At 44.8% G+C, this 23,771-nt stretch overlaps 1 protein-coding gene across 10 annotated transcripts in view; it reads right to left on the bottom strand.

Annotated features, from left to right (window-relative positions):
• ZNF532 (zinc finger protein 532) overlaps positions 1-23,771 on the bottom strand; it is a 107,999-nt gene that overhangs the window by 37,530 nt on the left and 46,698 nt on the right. For all 10 annotated transcript variants that reach the window (XM_068562792.1, XM_068562789.1, XM_068562790.1 and 7 more), the window contains 3 exons: positions 19,398-21,760; positions 6,488-6,669; positions 2,068-2,244 (listed from right to left, as the gene is read on the bottom strand). In XM_068562792.1, coding sequence (XP_068418893.1) covers positions 2,068-2,244; positions 6,488-6,669; positions 19,398-21,743 — 2,705 coding nt within the window. In that variant the 5' untranslated portion in view covers positions 21,744-21,760. The remainder of the gene's footprint in view (positions 1-2,067; positions 2,245-6,487; positions 6,670-19,397; positions 21,761-23,771) is intronic.

Raw genomic sequence — 23,771 nt, 5'->3', positions numbered from 1 at the left:
TGCATAGGGAAAGGTGGCGCCTGTAGTACAGGGTGACAATCACAGGGCCCGAGGAGCAGCACGTGCTGCTGCAGTGAGGACTTGACTTGTTTCCCTGAATTAATGCTGTTAACTGTGTTCACTGGTCTGGGAGTTTCGTTGTATTTCACTTGTAAATTTGTTTTAGTTTTTTTGTTTTTGTTTTTTTTTTAATTCATTAATTTATTTTTATGGCTGTGTTGGGTCTTCGTTTCTGTGCGAGGGCTTTCTCTAGTTGGGGCAAGCGGGGGCCGCTCTTCATCGCGGTGCGCGGGCCTCTCACTATCGCGGCCTCTCTTGTTGCGGAGCACAGGCTCCAGACGCGCAGGCTCAGTAACTGTGGCACACGGGCTTAGTTGCTCCGCGGCACGTGGGATCTTCCCAGACCAGGGCTCGAACCCGTGGCCCCTGCACTGGCAGGCGGATTCCCAACCACTGCGCCACCAGGGAAGCCCTGTTTTAGTTTTATAGTTTAAAACTCAATCATTAATGCCTATCTTTGGGCTTGCACTTGTTAAAAAACCATTGTAGTAGAGAAAAGTTTTTAAGAAAATACTGGAATGATTTTTTTCCTATACATTACTCAAATTTGAGGAATATTGTTTTAGTTTACTTTAATCGTTTGCTGTGCTGTATTCCCAGGTAACAACTACCGTTCCAGATTTCATACACATTCCAGCGAATAAAGTTTTATTTACTTGAATAAAAAAACCCAGGCAAAAACTATATTCACCAGGGGGTTGGGGAGGGGAGAGTAGGGGGTAGGGCAGACTATGCTAGTGTCCAAAAGGCTGATGACCAGGAACACTGAAGGCTGTTTAACTGATGTTTCACTAATGTCTGTCTTCGGAGTCAAGACACCAAGTCGTAAGTGGATCCCCTAATTTGTAATGTGTTTCATTTTGAAGATCTACAGAGATCAGAATGAAGGTCCTATTAGAATAAAATTCCATTTTCTCATAGTTTTTTAGTAAACAGAGTCACTTCTATCATGTTTAGCCAATGACATGTCCCCCAAACTAAATGCTACATTAAAGCCAGACATACATAATACGGCATATCCACATATCTTCCCCCAATACTTCCTTGATTATAGAGTTTAGACAAAACACACCAATAGGTTTGAGGCAGCAAATCTAGCCTCACATAATTATCAAATTCCACACTGCCGCAAACAACACAGGAAGAAAGTGAACATCAGGCCGGGCATCTGATCCAGGGCTGTGTGCGCATCCAGGGACCGAGGAAGCAGGGAAGGAGCCGAGGCTACGGGCCCTCCGTGCGCCCGAGAGAGGGGCCACGTGCCGTGCGTTTTAAAGACCTCACCCTGCTTTATCCTCACACAAACCCGGGGACATAAGCATGACCCTCACTTTACAGGGGTCAGTGCCGGCCCAAGGACACTCAGCTGGTGGGTGGCGGCAGGATTCTGACCCCAGCGCCCTCACTGCCTCGTCTCTGCTAAGCTGGCCACCGCTGCAGGCGGGCAGCCCGTAACTGCCTGCTGAAACACCACCTCAGGATTAAAGACTCAACAAGGCAAACACTGACAAAATTAAGAGCGAGATCAAGCAAAAAATGAAATTTACTTTTTCCTAATCAAGGATTTACATCGGCTATGAAGTTAAATGCAGGGACCAGTGTCTTAAGTTGACTTCATCTTATAAATGTTACTGTGAAAAGTGTATACTATAAGAAACTATGAAAATTGAAAGAGCACAGTTTTTTACAGTCTTCCAAGAACCTATTAAAATCTTCTTAAGAAAAAGAACAAAATCATCTTAAGAAAAAGAACAAAAATGATAAACATTCACTTGTTTAGCAGAAACTGATGACAAGAGCATAAATAGTAAGTGACATTTTAGGACAAAGATTGTCCCCTGGACAGGACTGAAAGGTTTAGGGAGTTATGAGCTATACTTCACAGAGTGTCAAAATCTGCACAGTGGCATACTTTTTCATATCTTAAATTATATCCCACAGAACTACAACCTCTTCTAAATTACTAATAAAGGAGTGGGGTAAAAGTCGAAAGGCAGCATGACTTACTTTGGCTCTCCTATCTTGATGCCAGGATGCTGCGTGTAGGCATGAGAATGTGTACTTGGGGCAGACTTAAACGCCATTGGACAAATAGGACACTTGTAGAAGACTTCACAGTGAGAACCTTGAATGTGAGACTTCAGTGCGGCCACATCAGAGTACACAACATTGCAATGCACACATCTGTTAGAAAAGAAACACACAGTCGTTAGCACGAGACCACTAAACATGTATAACTTAACTGGGTAAAACTGGGTAAAATGAACAAATAGCCCTTTAAGGTTCTTAATGGCTTTCTTAAGCGTGTGGGTTTTTCTCTGTTTATAACAGATGAAATTATTTTTATATATTTGAGAAGGAAGATCATGAAGAAGAAAAACAAAACTCCAATGGACTGTTTTTTGAGCAACTTTGAAGTTTCTAAGAATGAACATCCAGACTCCAGGCTGTGGTGAGACCAATGGACCATGGGGCCATGTCAAGGCCAGCAGCACAGCAGGACCCTACGACCGCTGGCTTTGAGAGGACCCCCGCGCGCTGGATTCTGAGGTTCCCACCCACCCCCCAATACCCAATGGAAGAAATCTTTGCTATCTAATCCTATATGCCATCGACACAGGGACCCAGAGGGAAGAACGAGTACTGGCTCCAAAGCCGTAGCCACTGTGTCCTGACCACACTGAGGCACTGAACGTTCCTGGAGGCTACAGGGAAGGTCAACCACCTAGTGTGTTTGTCTCCCGGAAATTCAGTTTAAGTACATTTACATTTGTTTGACAAATGACGTGAAAGATGAACGTCTGAAAAACCAACCTCCCTATGTAAATTGCCTCTCTGTCTAACCTCTTCTGGAATTTCTAGTAATCTGATGGCTGTCAGACATAATAATCAAATCACTAATCAATAAGCAAATCAAATCCCTCAAATCTAGTCCTACAGAACCAAACTTCAGCACTTGGAGACACTTCTCCCCAGCCTCACCCTCCTCATGCAAGGACTCCCAGCACCCCTTACAGGCCCCCCCACCCCCCACCCCCCCCCACATTTATCACCTAGTCTTCCTTCTTTGTTCACGCCTGAAAATTATTTGAGAGTGGCCTCTCTGTCGACCCTCGAGGGTCTGCAGGGGTAGAGCTTTCACACACCGGGCAGACGTGAGAGCTGACCTGGGGGGAGGAAGACTGCAGCTGGGGCTGCCTTCCAAGGGCAGCGCTCGATGGCGTCAACGTGAGCCTGAGACACTCCGGTTCTTAGAACCTCCCTCCAAATTCAAGGAGCAGCTTCCAGAGTCGTACAGCAGTGACACACTCTAAATTACATGTGCTCTGTAAAGCATGCCATGTTAAGCTTTGTGGGCATTGCATAAAAATCATAATTAACGCCTTAGCAGTTTAAATGGCTTAAGGCATCATGTTCAGCAGCACGTACACTAAAAGCACTGAATCTAGGAGAATAAATACAGAAGGCTCCTCTGTCCCATCTACTTGACCTACGGTCTTAGGCAATAAAGCCACCCAAGCGCACTGCAACAATTTTGAGTTAACTAGAACCTGGGCTGTCTCGAACAGGTTACTGATCCTCTCTGGGCTGCTTTCTCATTTGTTAAATGAGAAGGGTTGGACTAGGTAATTTTTTAGTCCTTCCCAACCCTAGAAGCCAGTAATTGATCACGCAAAACAAAAACAGATGGGTTACTAACTATTAGACAAAAGAATCTGCTACAGCGCGAATCATAAAGCATTTTCCCCGTCAAGAGCACAAAGGTGTATTCAAAGGGCAAAACACCAAGGAAGGGCTGTTTCTCTGAAGCCGCCTGGAGTGAGAGGAAGATTTAATCTCTCAGAAAATAAGCAGGAGGTTAGAGAACCTACAGCTGATAAAGGAGGTGGCTAAGGCTTGGTCCAAAGAGCCTCATGGAGGCCAAGGGAAAGCCCCCCCACCCCCTCCCCTTGATGTGAGGAAAGAAAGTAGAAAAATTTAAAAGAACTTGAAAGAAAGTTGTAAAATATCTGCCTACAAGTGGAAGAAAAGAGGCCAATATGGAATGCAAATAAGATAGAAAAATAGAAGGAGAATGTGAAGGGTTCATACCGCACCCTAATGCTACTAAAAATCCAGTCTATTAATAAATATTTAATATAGCTGAAGCCCTGTGTGTTCTGGGTACCTATTAAGTTTCTCTTCATTAAAAAAAATTTTTTACAGTATACAATCCTATAATTCCCCTTTCTAGATGCAGATCTAATGGATCAAGAAGCAGAAAAATTCAGAGAAATAAATGACTTTTACCAAATCAACCAGAAGCTAGAAATGACCCCCTCAATATCTGGGAGATGTAATATCATCAGGAAGAGAGTAAACAAGGCACACTAAACCCAAAGAGACAAAGTCAGGCTGGGAGCCATGCTAGAGATGCTCCTCTGGCTAAAAATAAAATAAAATTTTTAATTGGAAAAACTATAAAGCCAAAAAAGGAGGGGAAAATGTACAAGGTCAAGGGGCTGCTAAACCCCAGACAAGTAGCAGACTGGACCATTATTTGAAACAACAGGAAAAAAAACTCAGGTCAAATTCTGTTCTATTACCTAAAGAGGTAAACATGAACTAAACTTCCGAACGTACAAACACAGTGTTTTTATAGCTCTTGTAACCCTCAAATGCAAGAAAAAAAGTCTATACTAAACACAGAAATTTTAGTAAAAATTCAAAGTGCCAAATTTAAGCAACTCTGTGAATGAGGGGGGAAAAAAAAGCAAAGCAAAGCAAGGGATGGTCTTTTCCAAGTTGAGTTAATTACTTTTAGCTTGCCGGCAGAGCTTTTGTTTTAATTTAGAAAAGATACCAGGAATAGCTAGCATTATAGGAGTCTTACTTCCTTTATTCATTCCAACTTAAGTTTACTTTCATTATATTAGAAAAATCAACTATAAATATCTGAGGAGATTGGCATCCGTTAAAAGAACTGCACTTGTAAGTTCTATATTAAATAAAGAATCCAGTAATAAGAGTTTCAAAACATGGGATAAGAACCAAAGTATCACTGTGTATGAATTCTGTGGAATCAAGGGCACCTTCAATGTGGAACATTCCTCTTAAGCACTTAGCATGCTTTTGGATTATCCTGTTTTACTCTATAACATACCCACAGAGAAGGAGGCAAACATCACACCAATTTTACAGACAGGGCACCAAGGCACAAAGAACACATGAATTACCACACAATGAGGAGCAGAACTGGTACAAAAACCCTGGTTTCTAAATTTCCAAACCAAAGGTTTTCTACTAGGGTGGTTGCCAATCCATTAAACACCTGTGCATCACAGGTTTGGAGGCATGAGATAAAAATGTGAAATAAGTCTTAGTGTTAGAAAAATGGACTGAACCACCTAGAAATTGGTGATGCCATAACGTAAATTTAACTGAAATAATAAAACTTTTAAATCATACCGACTGGCCTTCGTTTTTATAAAACATCGTATCTGTATCACAACTAAAAAAAAAAAAAATCATTGTATATTAACAGTCTAACATTAACAGTACCAGGTGACCAAATGTTCAAGTTTAAGATACATACAGAATGCAGTAATACCTCTATTAACAAAGACACTGTATATCAATGACATGTTTTCTTGGTGGACCTTCATTGGGTCAAAATATACAGGAAGAAAATGTTTCTAAAAGGTACAGGAATGCATTTCAGAAGGTCACAAAGTGGAGGATCAAGTTCAAATGCATCATCACTCAATACTAAACTAACATTTAGATTTGTCAGATGTTGTAAAAGACTAAACTAACATTAGCCTTGTCAGATGTTGTAAAAGACACATCTGAGAATATTAAGGGGCAGTGAAAGGGGTCACGGTTAAGATGTGCAGAGATGAGGGAGAAGCCTGGACTCAGGTAATGGAGAAGAAGGAATAAAGGAAGGTGATCTGGGGTGGAAGGCTCCTCCACAACGAGCGGTGGTAGGAAAGGACATACACCCAATCCTTCAACAAGACAAGATACAAGTAAGGGACCATCCACACCCTTTCTGTTTTGATGAGAGGAAGTATTCAGAGGTACAGAAATGCACTGCATTCTTGCAGGGGTTAAAATGCAGAGAGCATGACAACAGAAGGACGCTAGAAAGCGTGCAGAAAGTATAAAGGCTCGAACAGTCAATCAAAGCCAAACCTTGCCACCTGCACACTTTTGCCTGGAAGGATGGGCCCCACTGACCCTCGGCTTCGTGTGGACCAGAGTCAATACCACATTACAGGATTCACACAGATCAACTCGACTATAATTGAGCCAGGTTCCCAGAGGATCTGTTAATCGAGGTATCACTGTATGACCCTGAAAACGATGTGCACAGACCACTCAGAACCTTGTACCCTCAGGCGTGAATCAGCTTTATTTGCACAGAAATGAACGATATACTGACCGAAAACCAACTCTCCGCGTGTAGTGCAGACAGTTCTTGGTGACGTGGGTCTGGAAGTGCACCGACCTGCAGATGGCCCCGCACTCGGGGCAGGTGTAGGGAGATTTGTGCTGGTGGATTCTCTGATGAGATGCGTAACTGCACTGGTTAGGAAGCAGCATCTGGCAGACAGTGCAAGTCTTCTAAATAAACCAAAGGGGGAAACAGGGTTGGTCCTACAAAGTATTTTCTAATATGCAAAGAAGCTTGGTTAAACCTCAAAATAAGTATACAGTGGTCATTTCAAATACTACGATAACTGATTTCCAAAGAAAAAGCAAACTTAAAAGTTATATGGTCAATGTAAAATGGCCCTGTAAAATACAAACAATATGTACTATGTAGTCATGCTCATCCCTCAGCACGATGTAAAGAGACTGTTAGCATTAGGTAGACTTCCAATTTTGTTACTTTTACATTTTTTTTTAGTGTGAAGAAGAGGTATCCTTATAAAGTATGATAGTAAATCTACTTTAATGTAAAATTAACTTTAAAATACAAGTTTATGGGCATCTATCTTGACAGTAGAGTTCTCACAACTCAAAAAAGTTTCTTCAAAATAATAAAAATTAATTAGTGGCTAATCCAGCTTTCTTTCTTTTTTTTTATTTTTTTCACTTCAGTTATTTGAGATCTGAAATACAGGAATGCAAAAAGAATGGCCACAGCAATCAGTTGTTCTTTTTTTCACACGAATTGGTTTCTTAAATGGATGAACTGACCATTATGATTTATGATTAAAACCAACGAACCAAGTTTAGATACATAAATTCAGATATTAAATTGAAACTTCATAGAGCTTAAAATCTAATCACATATAAACAAAAACTGAGACTGAAATTCTCTTTGGAAAGGGCTCTACACCATTAACTAACCAGGAAAAACTGAAACATGCTACATATTTTTCATCCCCTTAGATATAAGCACTAAACATGGCATATTTTTAAAACACAAAAAACTTAAAGTAAATATAAATAGAGGACTCAATTACTTCCATTCCAAAAATAAACCTAACATAGCAGAAGACAAAATGTGTCTGAATACTATCTGGACATTCGTGCAACAAGTATCTTACTACTATCTTCTAAAATACGTAATTTTTATTAAAGTCAGTTAAAGAAAGCCTCAAAATACAGACTCCAGCTAAAACTGAAACAACCTTTTGTAATGACAACAGAATTAAGATGTTTTCAAAAGATTTTTATTCTTTTAGCTATTGCATCAAACAAATTAAGGTTTAAACTTCTGAGGAACCTAAACTAAGAAAAATCAGAAACTCACTTGAAAACTCTTTCTTGGTCCTCTCCTGAAAGGACTAAAATACAAATTTTATCCCATAAAATGTTTATTGCAGTCACAAAATAAGAACATTACAGGCAGCTTTGATGAGGTTAATAAGCATCATTTAAAAATAGCATTCCTTTTCTAACACATATCCCAAAGGTTAAAACAAGCCACAGCAATGAAAACCAATCAACAGATGCATTAATTTTAAGATCCTGGTGACATCTACATTATCACAGGTAGTCTGCTTCTTTGAACGAAGGTCTTCTATTCGCTTTTACCACACCGTCATTCATCCCAGGCAGTGAATTATAATGTCTGAATTTCCACAGACATCTCAGAATGTCTTGTACTTACTTAGGAATAAAACCAGTGTTTTCTACACTCAAGTCAAAACATTTTATGTTTATCATATGTATTGAGCCCATTCCACTCAAAGCCAAGCGGTGAACTAGGTCCTTTAAACAGACAAACTTCGATACATCACCTCATCTGATGCTCATAATAACCTATGAAGTGGATAATACTATCTCCAGTTTACAGACAAGGAAATGAGGGTTAGAGAAGTTAAGAAACTTGCCAAGGCCTCACAGCTATGAGGTGGAAGAACCGGGATTTGAACTGGGCTCTGAATAATTAATTCCAAGGCCAAGGGAGGAGTAGGATGGGGGTCACAAGGAATAAACAAGCAAAAATGCCACCACCACCATGACCCCCCCGCCGGGCAAATGCACGTGAAGGCCAGAGGACCGCTGTCAGGGTTACAGGCCACCCCCCATCCCACCTCCGCAGCTTCTCCTTCACGGAGAGTGATGTGGTTCTACCACTTTTATTATAGGGAGAGACAGCAACAAAAATAAAACAGGAGATCTAAAAAGGAGACAAAGTATGTGCTCCCTAAAAGCTGAAGAGAAGTTTCACATGATCTCTCATCAAGACATGTTAACAAACCCCCTTCACGATACACACAAAATTCACAATGAATTACTTAAACATGCTCCCCTACTGGATGCCTGTATGTTTGTAACTCACGTAACTATATAAATAGTTACGGACGGGTTGGTGGGTGAAAGGGCTCTGTTACTAGCAGGTCAACTAAAATAAGTATCAAAAGTATTCAAGAAGAGGTTCTGTTAATTAAAGTGCTCTTTACGATAGAAATGTCTGACTGCAAAGACTATGAAAAATGCTTTAGAGTAACAAGGTCACCTAATTACCAACATTTCAATAGCGACCTCTCTCGCACCAGTCCTTGGAGAGGGGACGCATTCCCCTCACACTGCACTGTGCAGCGGGGCGCTCCTTGTGGCCCCAGGGCTCTGTGAGAGCAGGTGGCAGCCTCTGCCCTCCCTGCCCCCTCCACCACTGATGAGCTACAGGAATCTGCACTCAGCCATTTCCATGGGCTAAGGCTCCTCACCCACTTTCTGTACAGAAGTACAGGCGAGAGTGGGAGCCGGAGTGGGCTACAGCCCCAAATCACAATGCTTCCATACTGCTGAAACGGGAGAATTCAGTCCCTGGGAAATCACATCAGATGAAGTTCTAATCTTTAGTTTGTACACACAGATGCATATATATTTGTGCACATACTGTGCTGACTCCCATGTTTCCGTTTACCTGCTCCCACTCCATTCCATTTTGAGAACAAGCAAGCTGCCTGGACTGCAGATGTTCTCTTCCTGGATACTTGCGTGATTGCAATAGTTTTAGGGTTTACCTAACTGTTCTCCCTCCGGTTTTATCCACCGCCCCTGTTTTAGATAATGTGTCCTCTCTGCTTCCTGAGACAACAGTGACGGATCTTCACAGCACAGAGGAGCAGATGCCATTAGCTTCTCTGGGATACTGGGAATTCACAGTAATGACACACGCTCTCTGGATCTGGGGACATGCATTTGAGCATGGGGGCAGGCCAGGATTTCTCTGTGGTCTACAAGAATCTGACTGTCCTTTTTTCGTTGCTTTAAATCAAAGAAACAAAAATGTATCTTAAAACTCTAACTCTCTACTATACAAGTTGAGGCTACTTTCGACAGGATAAAGCAGTTTAACGTGACAGTACCTGCTTCTGAACAGAAGACAGTATAATAAAATGCACTTAAACAGTCTCATGTGTCTTTTGACAGTTTACTTATATCATCTGAAAACGGAAAACGTTTGCAGTACTTAGGTAATAAGCGGCTAATTTCTAGTCTGGGGCAGACTCATTTGCTCAGCGAACTGCTACTTTTTAAAGTAAAATATTATTTTTCAATACTCAGGTAACATGAGAAAGCTGAAAATAAAGCTGAAAGGTAATCACACTCATACTTGACAGCTACCTGTATTGCACCCTTCTCTGCCCAATCCTGGCACAGAAATTGAAGGATAGGCCTCCAACGCAGGCTGTGAGGAAGGGGGAACGGGGTACACCGGGGCCCTGGTAAGGATTCAGAGAGCCCTAGGGCTTGGCACCCTCTTTATAGACAGGAGGAATTATCTGAGTAACAAGGAAAATAATTCTACGTGTTTCAACTCAGATTTTAGGGAGAAAAGTAGCAAGGGAAAAGATGAGGAAGGCTAGGGAAATGTGAGTAAATATAGCATCTACTTATGCTTAAATTTCAAACAGACCAAAAGCCTGTGACAGCATGAAACCCACTGATCCAGAGGTCAAAACACTGTCAACTTAACAGTCAGCCCAGATGCTAAGTACACTGTTTCTGCCTCATTAACAGCAGTTTCGTAATTTTCCATATACAGTATAACTACCAAATAATAATAATAATAATAAAAGTATACCAGTTTGTTTTCTGGCTCTCACTTTCACCCAATTTCACAATGAGAACACAGACAAAGCATTGCATTTTAGATCTCAGTTAAATGGAAGTAACACAAAGCAAGCATTATAGCAGAAATAACTGTATATACCATTGTCCCCAATGCTAGCTATTGGTGCTGGTTTTGTCCGCAAATCATTCTGCACTAAAAATCCCTAATAAATGTTGACAGTGAAATGAGCAAATTCGCAGAAAGCAGTATGGTCCACACATATAATCTACTCAGATGACAATCGCTCAAGAAGACAGATAGGGCTTCCCTGGTGGCGCGGTGGTTGGGAGCCCGCCTGCCAATGCAGGGGATGTGGGATCGAGCCCTGGTCCAGGAAGATCCCACGTGCTGCGGAGCGGCTGGGCCCGTGCGCCACAGCTGCTGAGCCTGTGCTCTGGAGCCCCTGAGCCGCAACTACCGAGCCCGCGTGCTACAATTACTGAAGCCCTCGTGCCTGGAGCCCGTGCTCCGCAACAAGAGAAGCCACCTCAATGAGGGGCTCGCCCACTGCGACGAAGAGTGGCCCCCGCTCGCTGTAACTAGAGAAAGGCCGCGAGCAGCAACGAAGACCCAATGCAGCCAAAAATAAATAAAATAAATTTATAAAAAAAAAAAAAGAAGACAGATAAATTAAGAGTTGATAACACTGAAATATCAACTGGGACAGGACTAGCCTGACCAAAATTAATAGTAAACATTTAGGAGAGCAGGACCAAAAACCACGCTAATAACGGTGTTTCGGGTGGGCGCGGGAACTGAGGCGGCCCCACGGCCTCCAGAAGCAGCTGCTGGAGCAGAGTACATCTAGAAACGAGACCTGGGGGAGGCTGCTCGGGGTAATTTAATACGCCTGGTATGTTCTATTAATGATGCCCATAAACTCCCTGAACCTAAACTGAATCAGCAACCCCCCAAAATAAGGACCACTGCAGATAAGTCACCTTTATCTGCACCCTTGAAGCTAATCTGAACGTAACCCCAGGGTCCGTTCTCAGAAGACTCCTATGGTCCCTGCAACTGTAAAGTTCTATGCTTCTACGTCTTAGGTTACCAGCATCACAAACTGGAAAGAATAACTAGCAATAAAGAAATCTTGCCTCAGGTTCTGAGTTGGCCACTGATTGGGCATTTGTCTCTTCAACTGTAAAATAAAAGAGTTGAGCAAAAGACCTGTAACATCCTCTGATTCTACGGGAAGAAAACTGACTTTACCAATTCGGAGGTTATAATACGCACTTCCAGTCTGTACTTGGCTAAGTTTAGTTGTGGTTTTACCAAGAGGTGAAGCAACAACATTCCAATAAGTTTAATTTTCAATTATTAAAACTACAGTTGTCAGCTCTTAACTACTTCATGGAGAGAGGGAAACTTCTCTGGCCCCTCCACCCACTCCTTTTCTCAGTGTGCCCCAAGGCAGGAATTATTAATGGGATAGAGTGGAATATAAACCGCTAACCAGGGCAGCTTTACCGGTGTCAGAAGTCGATGTCCACGTGCTCCATTTTTATTGCACCGCTTGGTTCAGTGCGGCTGGGAAGGGCATGACCCACCCCAGACGCTCCATCTCACCCCCCACTCCTCGCGGCCTGCTCCTCGGCAGGGTAAGCAGACGCAGGCAGGGCAGGCTAACCTGGGCCCAAGCATGCCTGGGGTCCTGGCTCGGATTCAGGCTCGGGGGACGCAGGGTGAAGAGGGCTTCGAGCTAAACCACAGAGACCTGCATGGGGGTTTGCTGAGCACAGGGCCAGTTAATGATAAAGCAGCACTCTGAGTCTCTGAGTCAATCATTACCTTGTATAGACTGTCCACAGAATATCTTTAAGAGAAGGAGTAACTGGCAAGGCAGAATTCAGCAAATGCCACCAAAACCTTACTTTATCCCATGACGTGCTGGCAAAACCTCCAGAGCCTGAACACGTATGCACGGGGTGGCGGTGAGAGGAGGTTTCGCACAGACAGCCATAGCTGGTGTCAAAAGAGAAAGAAATCCTTTACTGGGTTCAAACAAGCACCCCTGGACCAACTTGGAAAAGGATCCTTTCAAACCGTAAACAGGGGTAAAAATATAAGTGGGGAGAAAATGAAAGATAAAAAGAGAAGGGAGATGGCGCCTGCACTAAACCAAGAAGTCATTCTCAAGAGAAGGGCTGAGGTCTTAAGAGGCTGGATTCAACACATGTGAAAGGGAGAAGAAGAGATGCTCGCTCCTGACAGCTGTCACAGATAGGCCAAGACGGAGGTGACCTCACTGAGCAGGGGACATGCCTGAGGCTCAAAGAGGAGAGGAGTCCAGAGTCAAGTGGAATGCTGTCCTCCCAGGAAGCCTGACTCCAAAAAGTGACCGAGAATCACAGGCCGGAGGCCTCAGGCAGAGCCCAGTGATGTAACTACACACTCTCTCCTGGAAGACAAAACCGCTGTATTTGAAAAAATAGAGAGAAACTTCCACTTCCAGGGAAATGGAATAGAAGTACGTCTCTCTATTCCTTCCACTAAGTACAACTAACACTCCTGGGTATTATATATACAACAAACATAAAGAGACTCTGAAAGGCAGAGAGAAGGCAGGCTGGCTAGGCACCTCAGGTCCCTAGTGATGAGTTCTCTGGGGTTCTTTTTGCCTCACGGATCCCAGATTTGGAGCTGAGGAAACTGGGAACCCAGAAACGCCAATGGGCACGGACAAAAAAAATCCCCAACAAAAGCCTGCTATCTCTAGCCAAAGGATCCGGAAAGGGGCAGCCTAGCAAAAGACACAATTACTGCTCTACTCCAGCCAAACACCCCAGGAAACACTGTGGCCTCACCCATAGCACACCAAGTCCAGGTGGAGCCCAGACCTCCGCTCCTGAGGCTGTAATAAGGTGTCCTAATACCCTCACCCAGATGGTATCAGAGAAGGCAGCAGGGAAGTGGGACTTTCATCCCCACCAAGTGATTATGAGTCCCTCCACCAGCCCAGCCGGTGTTTAAAAAAAAAAATCCCAAAAAAAAGAAATTTCCAGGCCCAGATGGTTTCACTGAAGAATTCTATCAAATATTTAAAGAAAATCTAACACCAATTATAAGTCCCTTCCTATATGAATACAGATGCAAAATACTAACAAAATATTAGCAAATATAATTCACAATATATAAAAAGAATTACACACCTTGATCAAGTGGGATTCATCCCAGAGATGCACGGCTGGTTCAATATCTGAAAAAAAATCAATATAATCTTCCCCCCCCCCCAAAAATACCCTAAATCCAATAACGAGTTTAACAAAGGCAAGGGATACATGATAAATACACAAAACTTAATTGTGGGGCTTCCCTGGTGGCGCAGTGGTTGAGAATCTGCCTGCTAATGCAAGGAACACGGGTTCGAGCCCTGGTCTGGGAAGATCCCACATGCCGCGGAGCAACTGGCCCCGTGAGCCACAACTGCTGAGCCTGCGCGTCTGGAGCCTGTGCCCCGCAACGGGAGGGGCAGCGATAGTGAGAGGCCCGCGCACCGCGATGAAGAGTGGCCCCCGCTTGCCGCAACTAGAGAAAGCCCTCGCACGAAACGAAGACCCAACACAGCTAAAAATAAATAAATAAATAAATAAATAAAGTAGCTATTAAAAAAAAAAAATTAGTGAGATTTAAAAAAAAAAAAAATTTATTGTGTTTCCATATATTAGCAACAAACATGTGAACAATGAAAGATATAATACCATTTACACTTGCCCACGTGGAAGGGGAGGCAGGGGGGAGGGGGAGCACCAACAAAACATGTAAAGAAAGAAGGAAAGCTAAAGCTAGCAAACAAAACATGTATAAGACTTGTATGATAAGAACTACAAAATGATAAATCAAAGAAGATCTAAATAAATGGAGAGACATTCTTTGTTCATGGACTGAAAGACTCAATAAAGAAAAGAGTTCTCCCCAAATTGATATACAGGTTTAACATAATTCCTATCAAAATTCCAACAAGAATTTTTTTATAGATATAGACAAGACTATTCTAAAATATATATGGAAAGGCAAAATAACCAGAATAGCTAAAAAACGATTTTGAGAGGAAAGAATAAAGTTGGAGGAGTCAGTCCACCAGAGTCCCAGAAATGGCTCCACAAATATGCCAGCTGATGTCTGACAAACTGCAAAGGCAATTCAATGGAGGAAAGACAGTCTTCTGGACAAGTGGTATTGGAGAAAAGGGACATGCATGGGGAAAAAGAAATCTCCATCGAAGTCTCACACATTATACAAAAATTAACCCAAAACGGATCACAGACTTAAACATAAATCATAAAACTAAAATTTTTTTAGAAAAAAAACATAAAAGAAGGTTCTTAGGATCTACAGCAAAGCGTTCTTAGACCTGACACCAAAAGCACAAGCCATAAAAGAGAAAACTGATAAATGGGACTTCATCAAAATTAAAAACATTTATTCTGCCAAAGACCTAATAAGATGAAAAGACAAGCCACAGACTGGGAGAAAAGACTTGCAACCACATACCAACAAAGGACCAGTATCTAAAATATATCAAGAACTCTTAACACTCAACAGTAAAAACAAACAAGAAAACTAATTAGAAAATGGACAAAAGAAGAGACATTTCACCAAAAAGGATATGCAGATGGCAAATAAACACAAAAAGATATTCAACATTATTAGCTATGGAGGAAACACAAATTAAAACCACAAGATATCACTACACACCTATCCGGATGGCTAAAATACAAAATGATGCCACCACCAAATGTCGGTGAGGATGTGGAGAAACTAGATCACTCATACATTGCTCTTGAGATTTAAAATTGTACAGCCGCTGTGGAAAAGAATTTCTTAAGACTATAAATATGCAACTACAATACAACCCAGCACACAAAAAGGATTTATCCCTGAGAAAGGAAAACTTACGTTCCCACAAAAACCTGCAGACAAATGTTTGTGGCAGCTTTATTCATAATAGCCCCAAACTGGTAACAAACTAGTGATATAGCCAACAACCTGGATGAATCTCCAGGGAATTACGCTGAGTGGAAAAAAAAGCCAGTCTCAAAGGCTACATACGGTATGACTCCATTTATATAACATTCCTGAAATGACAAGATTACAGAAAGGAGAAGAGATTAGTGGCTCCTAGGGGCTAAGAGGGAGGCGGGGGCGGGAGGGAGGTGACTGTGGCTCTAAAAAGGCGACACGAGGGATCCTTACGGTCGTGGAAAGGCTCTACGTATCGACAGCACCAGTGCCAACAGCCTGGATATGATACTGTTTAATAGTTTTGCAAGATGTTGCCTTTGGGGGAAACTGGGTAAAGGGTACACAGGATCCCTCTGTATTGTTTCTTACCTGAATCTACAATTACCTCAAAATAAAAAGTTTAATTTGAAAATGGGATGATCTGAGAAGACTCAAGGCATTAATTAGCACGGGATACTTTCGGCATTATCACGTAAAATTTTTAAACTACCTTGGCAATTATAAGTAGAAGGTGGGCAGGAGAAAGGAAGGGAGGAATATCCCGGATGGGAGGAAGGGAGGGAAGGAGGAAGGAATATCCCCGCTGCCAGTGAACCGGCACACCTTTCTCTAGGTCCGGTAAACTCACACGTGGAAAGGCACGGAGCAAGGGCCAGTGGGCCTGTTAATCTTGCCAGGGCCCTGAGGTCACACCCTTTAACCTCCAGAATCAAAGCTCGCTGGGGTCAGTACAGGAAGCTGTTTACATGACTCTCTTAGCCTACGTGCAGATGCAGGGAAGCCCGGCCTGGGCAGACCTGAGAAGAGCCCAGAGAGAAAACGGGCAGCGGCGGGCCCGGGGCTGACCCTGTAACGGTCCCCACCCTCGGGCAGTGAGGCAGCCTCCTCTGGCTCAAGTTCACCCACGAGTTACCAGGAATGGGGGGCCCAACGGAGAAACGGAAAGTAAGACAGAAAGAAGGCGCTCAAGGAAAGACTGGTGCTTGAGGTGCCCTTAGATCTTCTTACAAAATTGAGAAGTTGAACTAAGTGTTGTAAGTGCCCTTGTCAGAGAGGAAACAGTTTATACAGGTGGACTTTTCCCCCACACTTAAATTTAAGGTCACAAACTGTAAACCAGCCAGCGGTCGTGCGAATAGCAAACTGGAGAAGACGAAACGAAGAATTTTTCTCTTTTCTCTGCCGTCCTTCCTATCTTTGGCCCCAGCCTCCCATCGCCACGGTTACCTGATGCCACGCGGTGGGGGTGGGGGTGGGGGGGGGTGGTGGCCAACCATAGGTGGGGACCACCCGAGCTCCCGCTACACGTGAGGCTAGGACAGCAGGAGCTGCACAGATGCCACGGCCTCCTGGGCTGCAGGAGGGACTCGAGGAGGGTGTTAAGGAGACTGAAGAAGGGGCAGCCGCTGCGCACCCAGGGGCGCAGGCGGCGCGGCCGGGTGAGAGACCAGGCTGCTCCTGGGTGCGCAGGACCCCTGGCTGAGCCTGAGAAGAGTGGCAAGTTGTGGAGGGTATACCGCGGTGAAGGGCAGGGCTTCGGAGAAAGCAGGGGCAGTGAGGAGCAGGAGGGGTGCCACGGGGTGCGCTGATGCTGCCAGCCAGGCGGTGGCTGGATCAGACGGCAGCTGAAGCTCACTCGATAGAAATGCTCTTCTCAGGTGGGCTGAGTGGACCCTAGCTCGGCAGAGCCAGAGGAAGGAACCAGAACGGGGTGACTGTCCGGCCTAGTGTTACCTGGCCCTGGAGTTAACACATATTCTGCCCTGACTCATTCCTCAGCGCTCCAGGGGAAACGGGGGAGCTGCACTACACACCCGTCCCAGCAAAACACAAAGAGTCAAGGCAAAGCACCACCCACACAAGAAGAGACGTCAATCTCTCTCCCTGAGGGAAAGCGCTTCCTTATTTGACCCTAGTTCGGCTGATGCGCCTAAATGGTTAACAGAGAACAAAAACGAGGGGAAAACAGGGAAGAAAGGGTCCCCAAGGGAACAGACATCTCTCAAGGCAGCTCCACATGCCAATACAGACCGGCCCACGCGAGCCGGGACATAATCCACCACCTGCACAGAATACCAGCAGGACAGAGAGAACTACAGAAACAGCTTTTTCTTTTTTTTTTTTTTTTACTGCATCCTTTTAAGACAGAAAGAAAGACTGCCCCTTTGATGAAGTGGTGACCAGATAAGAGGAACCCAGACAGAACCCAAGCCCTGTCACCAGGATGCGCTTGGGGGGCTGCATCAATCACTTCTTCTTAAACCAGCTTAGCCACCTGAGTACTTTACTGTCAGAGCCAATGAAACATGTAACATCCAAAGTTCTCGATGCAAGAATGTTCTCGAAACTCTTTATCGTCTCCATTTCCACTCAACTGAATGTCCAGAGGAAAAGTCACTGAAGTATTCTTGATCTTTTGTTCCCCAAACTCAAATCCTACAAAGAACTTAACTCAGCAGTTGCCCTTGGGGAACTGATCACGGTGACAGTACCAGACGTCTGAACCACAGCATAAAGCTCCTCATCACAAGATAGTGGAGGCAAATAAGGGAAAGATCAGTTTACCACTGGGTCTTCAAAAACAGAAGTTTGAGCCAGAGTATATCAGCTCAAACTAGCGCCCCTTCCAATATCACAAGTTTCCTGGTTTGCAAAATAAATCATATGGTCTTTCTAGCTTGAATTAGTTTCATTCAACATGCCCAGTTACTTCCATATATCTGTAAAACACACTTATCTACTGCCCAGAAGTTGCCTCATGGAGAGAAGCAAATGGTAGAGATAAGATCGCTGACTGACGCGCACTCTGAAATACATCTCACCAACACCAACCTACACTTCACCACAAAAAAACAAACCAAAAATGCCACAAACAAGGGATTTCCCTGGTGGCACAGTGGTTAAGAATCCACCTGCCAAGGCAGGGGACACGGGTTCAATCCCTGGTTCGGGAAGATCCCACATGCCGCAGAGCAACTAAGCCCGTGTGCCACAACTACTGAGCCTGCGCCCTAGAGCCCACGAGCCACAACTACTGAGCCCACGCACCCTAGAGCCCGCGCGCCACAACTACTGAGCCCACGCGCCGCAACTACTGAAGCCCGTGCACTCTAGGGCCCGTGCTCCGCAACAAGAGAAACCACCGCAATGAAGAACCAATGCAGCCCAAAAAAAAAAAAAAAAAAATGTCACAAACACAAACTCAAAGGTATTCTATATTTAAGTGGAGATGGGTTTTCCGTTAGAAGCTTAAATTCACTGCAGTGGAGAATATTACTGAATATACCAGACCAACACCTTAAGTGAGCAGGCATGCCTGAAAAGTGGGTTATCAACTGGGTGTGTTTAACTGTAAAAGACAATAATTATAAACAACAGGAAATTTTTAAATCCCAAAATGGTCACTAATAAATGACTCAGGAACACTGGTGACGTAGCCTGACTTGAACACTTAATCCAATGGGTCTACACTATCACTCGCTAGAGCTCAGACCTCCAACATAAATTCCAATCACCCAACAATTAAGAACTCCTTTACTTACCCTAAATCTAAGGTGCCATGACCCAACTAGTACACAGTTTCTATCTGTCTAAAAGAATCATCTTCCAAAAAACTGATTTTTAAATAAGATTCGTATTTCAACATCGCTCTATGAAAACAATCCTCTCACGTGGGAGTGTGTACACAAATATACACACACATCCCCCCATTTAACTGAGCTCCCGCCCCTAAAATCAACGGCATGGCATAGAGCACTCACGTCTACAGACCCATCACCGAAACACCAAAATGTAAATGATACTCTACTTGTCCACTTGTATCTGCAGCCTGCTGGAAATGAGTGGCCAGCGACGTCTCATCCTGGAAAACTTCATTACACTCCAAACATTTCAGACTATGCCTACAGAGCTTGGATGGGTCTTCATCCAGAGGCATAGCTGGAATGATGGGTGTGCTGGAAGGGGCTGATATGACTGTCCCGGTTATGCCAGACTGAATTTTTGTTACAGTGTGTGTGCCGGCTCCCGAGGAGCTCGGAAGGGCGGAAGATGAAGCAGGAGTATTGCTTGATGGAGACACAATCATCTGATCTGCTGGGACTGGCTTCAAGATCAAGTGTGAACACTGCATCACCACGCCCTTCTCCTTGTGCCCGCGGGCATGGGACAGGAGACTGCACTTGTTGTAAAAAACGAGGTTCTTGGTGCAGTGGTTGCACGTTACTTCGATGCGCACGCTGCGCCTGTCATAGTGCTGGGTCAGGCTCTTCTCGAGGGCGAAAGAGTCCCCACACTCCAAGCACTTGTAGCCGCGGGTCGGTAACGTGATGCCCGCGTTCGCAGGAGGACTGAGGTTGGGGATGTAAACTGGGACTGGGTTGACGCTGCTCAGCACCTTGTTGAAAGCTTCCACCACAGAACTCTGCAGGGAGGACACCACCTGGACCCGCGACACCTTCTTGGGTGGCTGCGAGGCCGCGGCATTGATTATTGCCTGCTTTATTTGCTGCTGAGGTTTGGTGAGCACCTGGCGGAGCTCGGAGGTGGCCTGGGCGCCCTGAGGCAGAAGGTTAAGGTTGGCAAGGTGCACAGTCTTTGGCACGAGTTTGGCGTTGGCCAAGCTGGAGGCCGGCACCACGACGGTTTGCTGCTGGATGGCGTTGGCGGCTTTAATGATGGCACTGCTGGCGCTCTGCACGGAAGCAGCAGATATGACCGTGGCTTTGACCGTCGTGTTGTTGGCGAGCTTCAAATTAATGACTTGAGACCCGGCCGTCTTCACGGCCGACACGGGGAGGAAGGCAGTCGCCACAGGCTTGATGGTGACCTGTTTGGGGGTCAGCTCGGCGGGGGCCACCGCGTTGGTAACGACCGCCGATTGCAGAGGTGCCCTGGGCGGGGAGGAAAGGACGGCGGCCGAGGCCGGAGACGACAGCAGCGACGTCACGGACGCCACCATGGACCCCGTCTGCTCAGAAGGCTTTTTTCCGGCATCGAGATCGACTTCAGGCAACACCCTCGTCACTGTTCTCTTGATTTCCCCAGAAGACGTCTTGATGGTTTTTATGCGGACTTTGGGAATTGCTGGTGTTGACCCTGCAGGAGAGGACGGCGATCCCTTGCTACTGTTCTCACTGGAAATGCTCCTGGGACTATCCGGCTGCTTGAGGGATGCTTTTTTTGTCCCATCGATGAGACTCTGGGATTCCGGAGACTTTTCAATGGCTCTAGGGCTATCGTTTACTTCTTTTGGTAACGGAGAGGACTCCCGGGAGTTGGTCACTGGTTCTTTAGAGGAGTCGGAAGCGGCCTTTTTAGCACTAAGAGCCGCGATTGCAGCGATGCAGGAAGAAAGCTTGGAGGATGGCTTGGTCCTCGAGGGCACCACACCGCCGAGGGAGGCGTCACTCTTCTCCGAGGTCAGCTTCCCCTCGTGGACCCTGTTTTCAAGCACCTTTTCAGAGTTTTCCTTCAGTTTATCCTCCATTTTTCTGACTTTGAAAGGTTCATAAACACTCAGATTTATAGAATTTGCTTCCGTTTCTCTCTTGACAACTTTGTTTTTATCTAGGTTGCCTGACGTCGAGATGCCAGTCTTGCTTAAGCCTTCTCCCCCGAGCGCCTTCAGTTTCTCATAGTCCTGCTGGGGAACCGACCCTGTCAACACGTTCGATCTGAAACCGGAGCGCATGTCCTCTTTGTCCGGGGGGTCGTCCACCTCTATCTTCTCATCGTCGTCAAACTCTTCAGCACTGGAGATGGGGCTGAACTGGCTGAAAGCGGAGTCTTTTAAAGTCACCTCTGAGGTAGGCACGTCTCCTTTCAAGGACTTCGATCCATCTTTACCGTAAGTGTCAAGAGAGGACGCCGAGAGAAACCCGTTGTGCAGGCCGTTGCCGGTGGGATTGTGGCCGTCCTTCTCCGCGCCCTCGGAGGAGTCGATGTTGCGAACGTTCTTCACGATAACACTTACGCCGACGTCGGAGGAGGACGGCGTGTGGGAGTCGTCATCCACGTGGGCGTTCTGCTTGATGTGGCTTTCCTGGTCGTCGTGTCCAGACTCAATAGCTGCTTTGGGATCGACCATATCTGGGATGTCAAATGCTGCCAGGAGGTCATCAAAGTCTGGGGTCTTCATATCCCCCATGGTCATGAATTTGATCAGATGTTCTGTCAAACGAACAGAAAATAATTCCATCAGCAATGAACATGCAGATAAACAGCCCTATGGGACTCACACGAACACTGATGACTACCACGAAAGAGCGAGTTGCCAACTGCACTTATTATAATGTCGGGACACTGAGCCAAAGTGAACAAGCATCCGGAAAACAGGCATAAAGCCCTGATGATTACAGCTTTGAAGTAATTCCTCCAAAATGCCGTGCAGCACTGCCAGCGTGGAGCCTCTCTAACAAGCTGATCAAAACTATTCTAGCACAAAGAGCAGGTTATGGTGTAACGACTAGAAAATGTTATTTATCATTGGATTCATCTCACCATTTTCACAAAAAGCTACTTCCAAACATATTTTGATCTTGACAGCATTTAACTCTACTGGCAAAATTATTGCTAACACAGTCACCGTCAGATTTGGGATATCACATTAAAAGCAATATATTACAGGCAAAAAACCAATTACAGATTTCAATTCATCCACAGAAGTGAGCATCCCAACCCAGCACAGGCCGTCTACTGCTAATAAAGTTCCATCTGAAATTTTCAAAAATCCCCCAGGAGCTCATTCCATCAGTTTTTACTTAATCTTAATTCCCTCCATTACGTTAGGGGAAAAAAACACTCTCCAGGCAGAAAAGTGTAGTGTCCCTTCCATCTCCCTCCCAAGTCCAGTGGTTTCGCTGGTTAAGGGAACGCACAGCTGTTTCCTAATCACTACTCAGCCAACACAGTCTTGCAAATGGCTATGGCAGCTGAGAAAGGCCTTCCATGAAATTACTCCCAGCACGTGACAACATGGACCCAAGGACGTGACAGAGCCCGGGGGAGGAAGGCCCTCTCTTTGGCAGCCAGCCTAGATGAGGGTGGACAACAGTCTATGAAGAAGTGCTTGCATTAATGTGCACGAAGCCCTGGATGGTAGGAGGATGGAGAGTTTTAGGAAAATGGACAGTCACAACCGTTACTAAAGATGAAGGATATATAAATACACAGACTGCTTAGGGTCTTTACAAGGGACCCTTCCACTGTAGGGGAGCTCTTCCTCCTCCCTGAACCCCCAGAGTACTCCATCTTATGATTCGATTATGCTCTGTATGTATTACAGTGTGTGTGTACTTGTCTCTTCTTACCTACTGGCCTGGTCAGCTGCCTGAAGACAGGCAATGTCTCACTTGCCTTTGCACCATAAATGCCAAATAACCAACAGGACACAAGTCAGGGACCAGAACACAGGACTTACAATAAGAACAGGCCTTGACCCCGCTCTGCCGACAACTCACTGCCTCTGAGACCCTCAGGAAGTAAGGGGATCTCTCCAGGCCTGTCCCTTCCTTCTGCTGTGGAGGCCAGCACCCAGGAAGAGAAGGAAAGAAGGGAAGAGGGAGAATGAAAAACTGGAAAGGGAAGGAGAGGGAGAGAAAGAAAGCAAAGGAGAAGAAGGGAAGAAGAGAGGAGAATCAAGCAACAATCAGTGTCGGAAGAAACGAGGATCACAGCTGATCTTAGGCAACTTTCAATGGAAGAATCGGCCTAAGTGATTTGTAGACACCTAGACTCTTTCCTCGTCAATATTTACTACATCATTCCTCCTTTAAATCTGCTTTAAATCACTGAGAAGTTGTCTTTCACATTTTACAAAAGTATTTAATGATTTTTTTCTTGTACAATCTGTAAAACATCATGCATTCCTAATAAAAATAACTATATGAGGATCACAGTAGGATTTCTACTCAGGCAACAATAAACATACCCGTGAAAATTCACATTAACCATAAATCCATCATCAGCTGCTAAGACACCCTCAGCATATTCACCCACTCTGGGACACATCCAAACACTTCAAAGAATTTCGTTGGGAAAAACTACTGTTGAAGATGAAACAAACACTTATGGCTCAACAGGAGCTGAAGAATAAATCACTTTCCAGGGCTTCCCTGGTGGCACAGTGGTTAAGAATCTGCCTGCCAATGCAGGCGACACGGGTTCAAGCCTTGGTCCGGGA

The sequence above is a fragment of the Eschrichtius robustus genome, chromosome 14, assembly GCF_028021215.1.
Source record: "Eschrichtius robustus isolate mEscRob2 chromosome 14, mEscRob2.pri, whole genome shotgun sequence".
NCBI classification, from domain to species: domain Eukaryota; kingdom Metazoa; phylum Chordata; class Mammalia; order Artiodactyla; family Eschrichtiidae; genus Eschrichtius; species Eschrichtius robustus.
The sequence above is the reverse complement of the archived record's forward strand: the minus strand, read 5'-3'. Positions and strand labels throughout refer to the sequence as shown.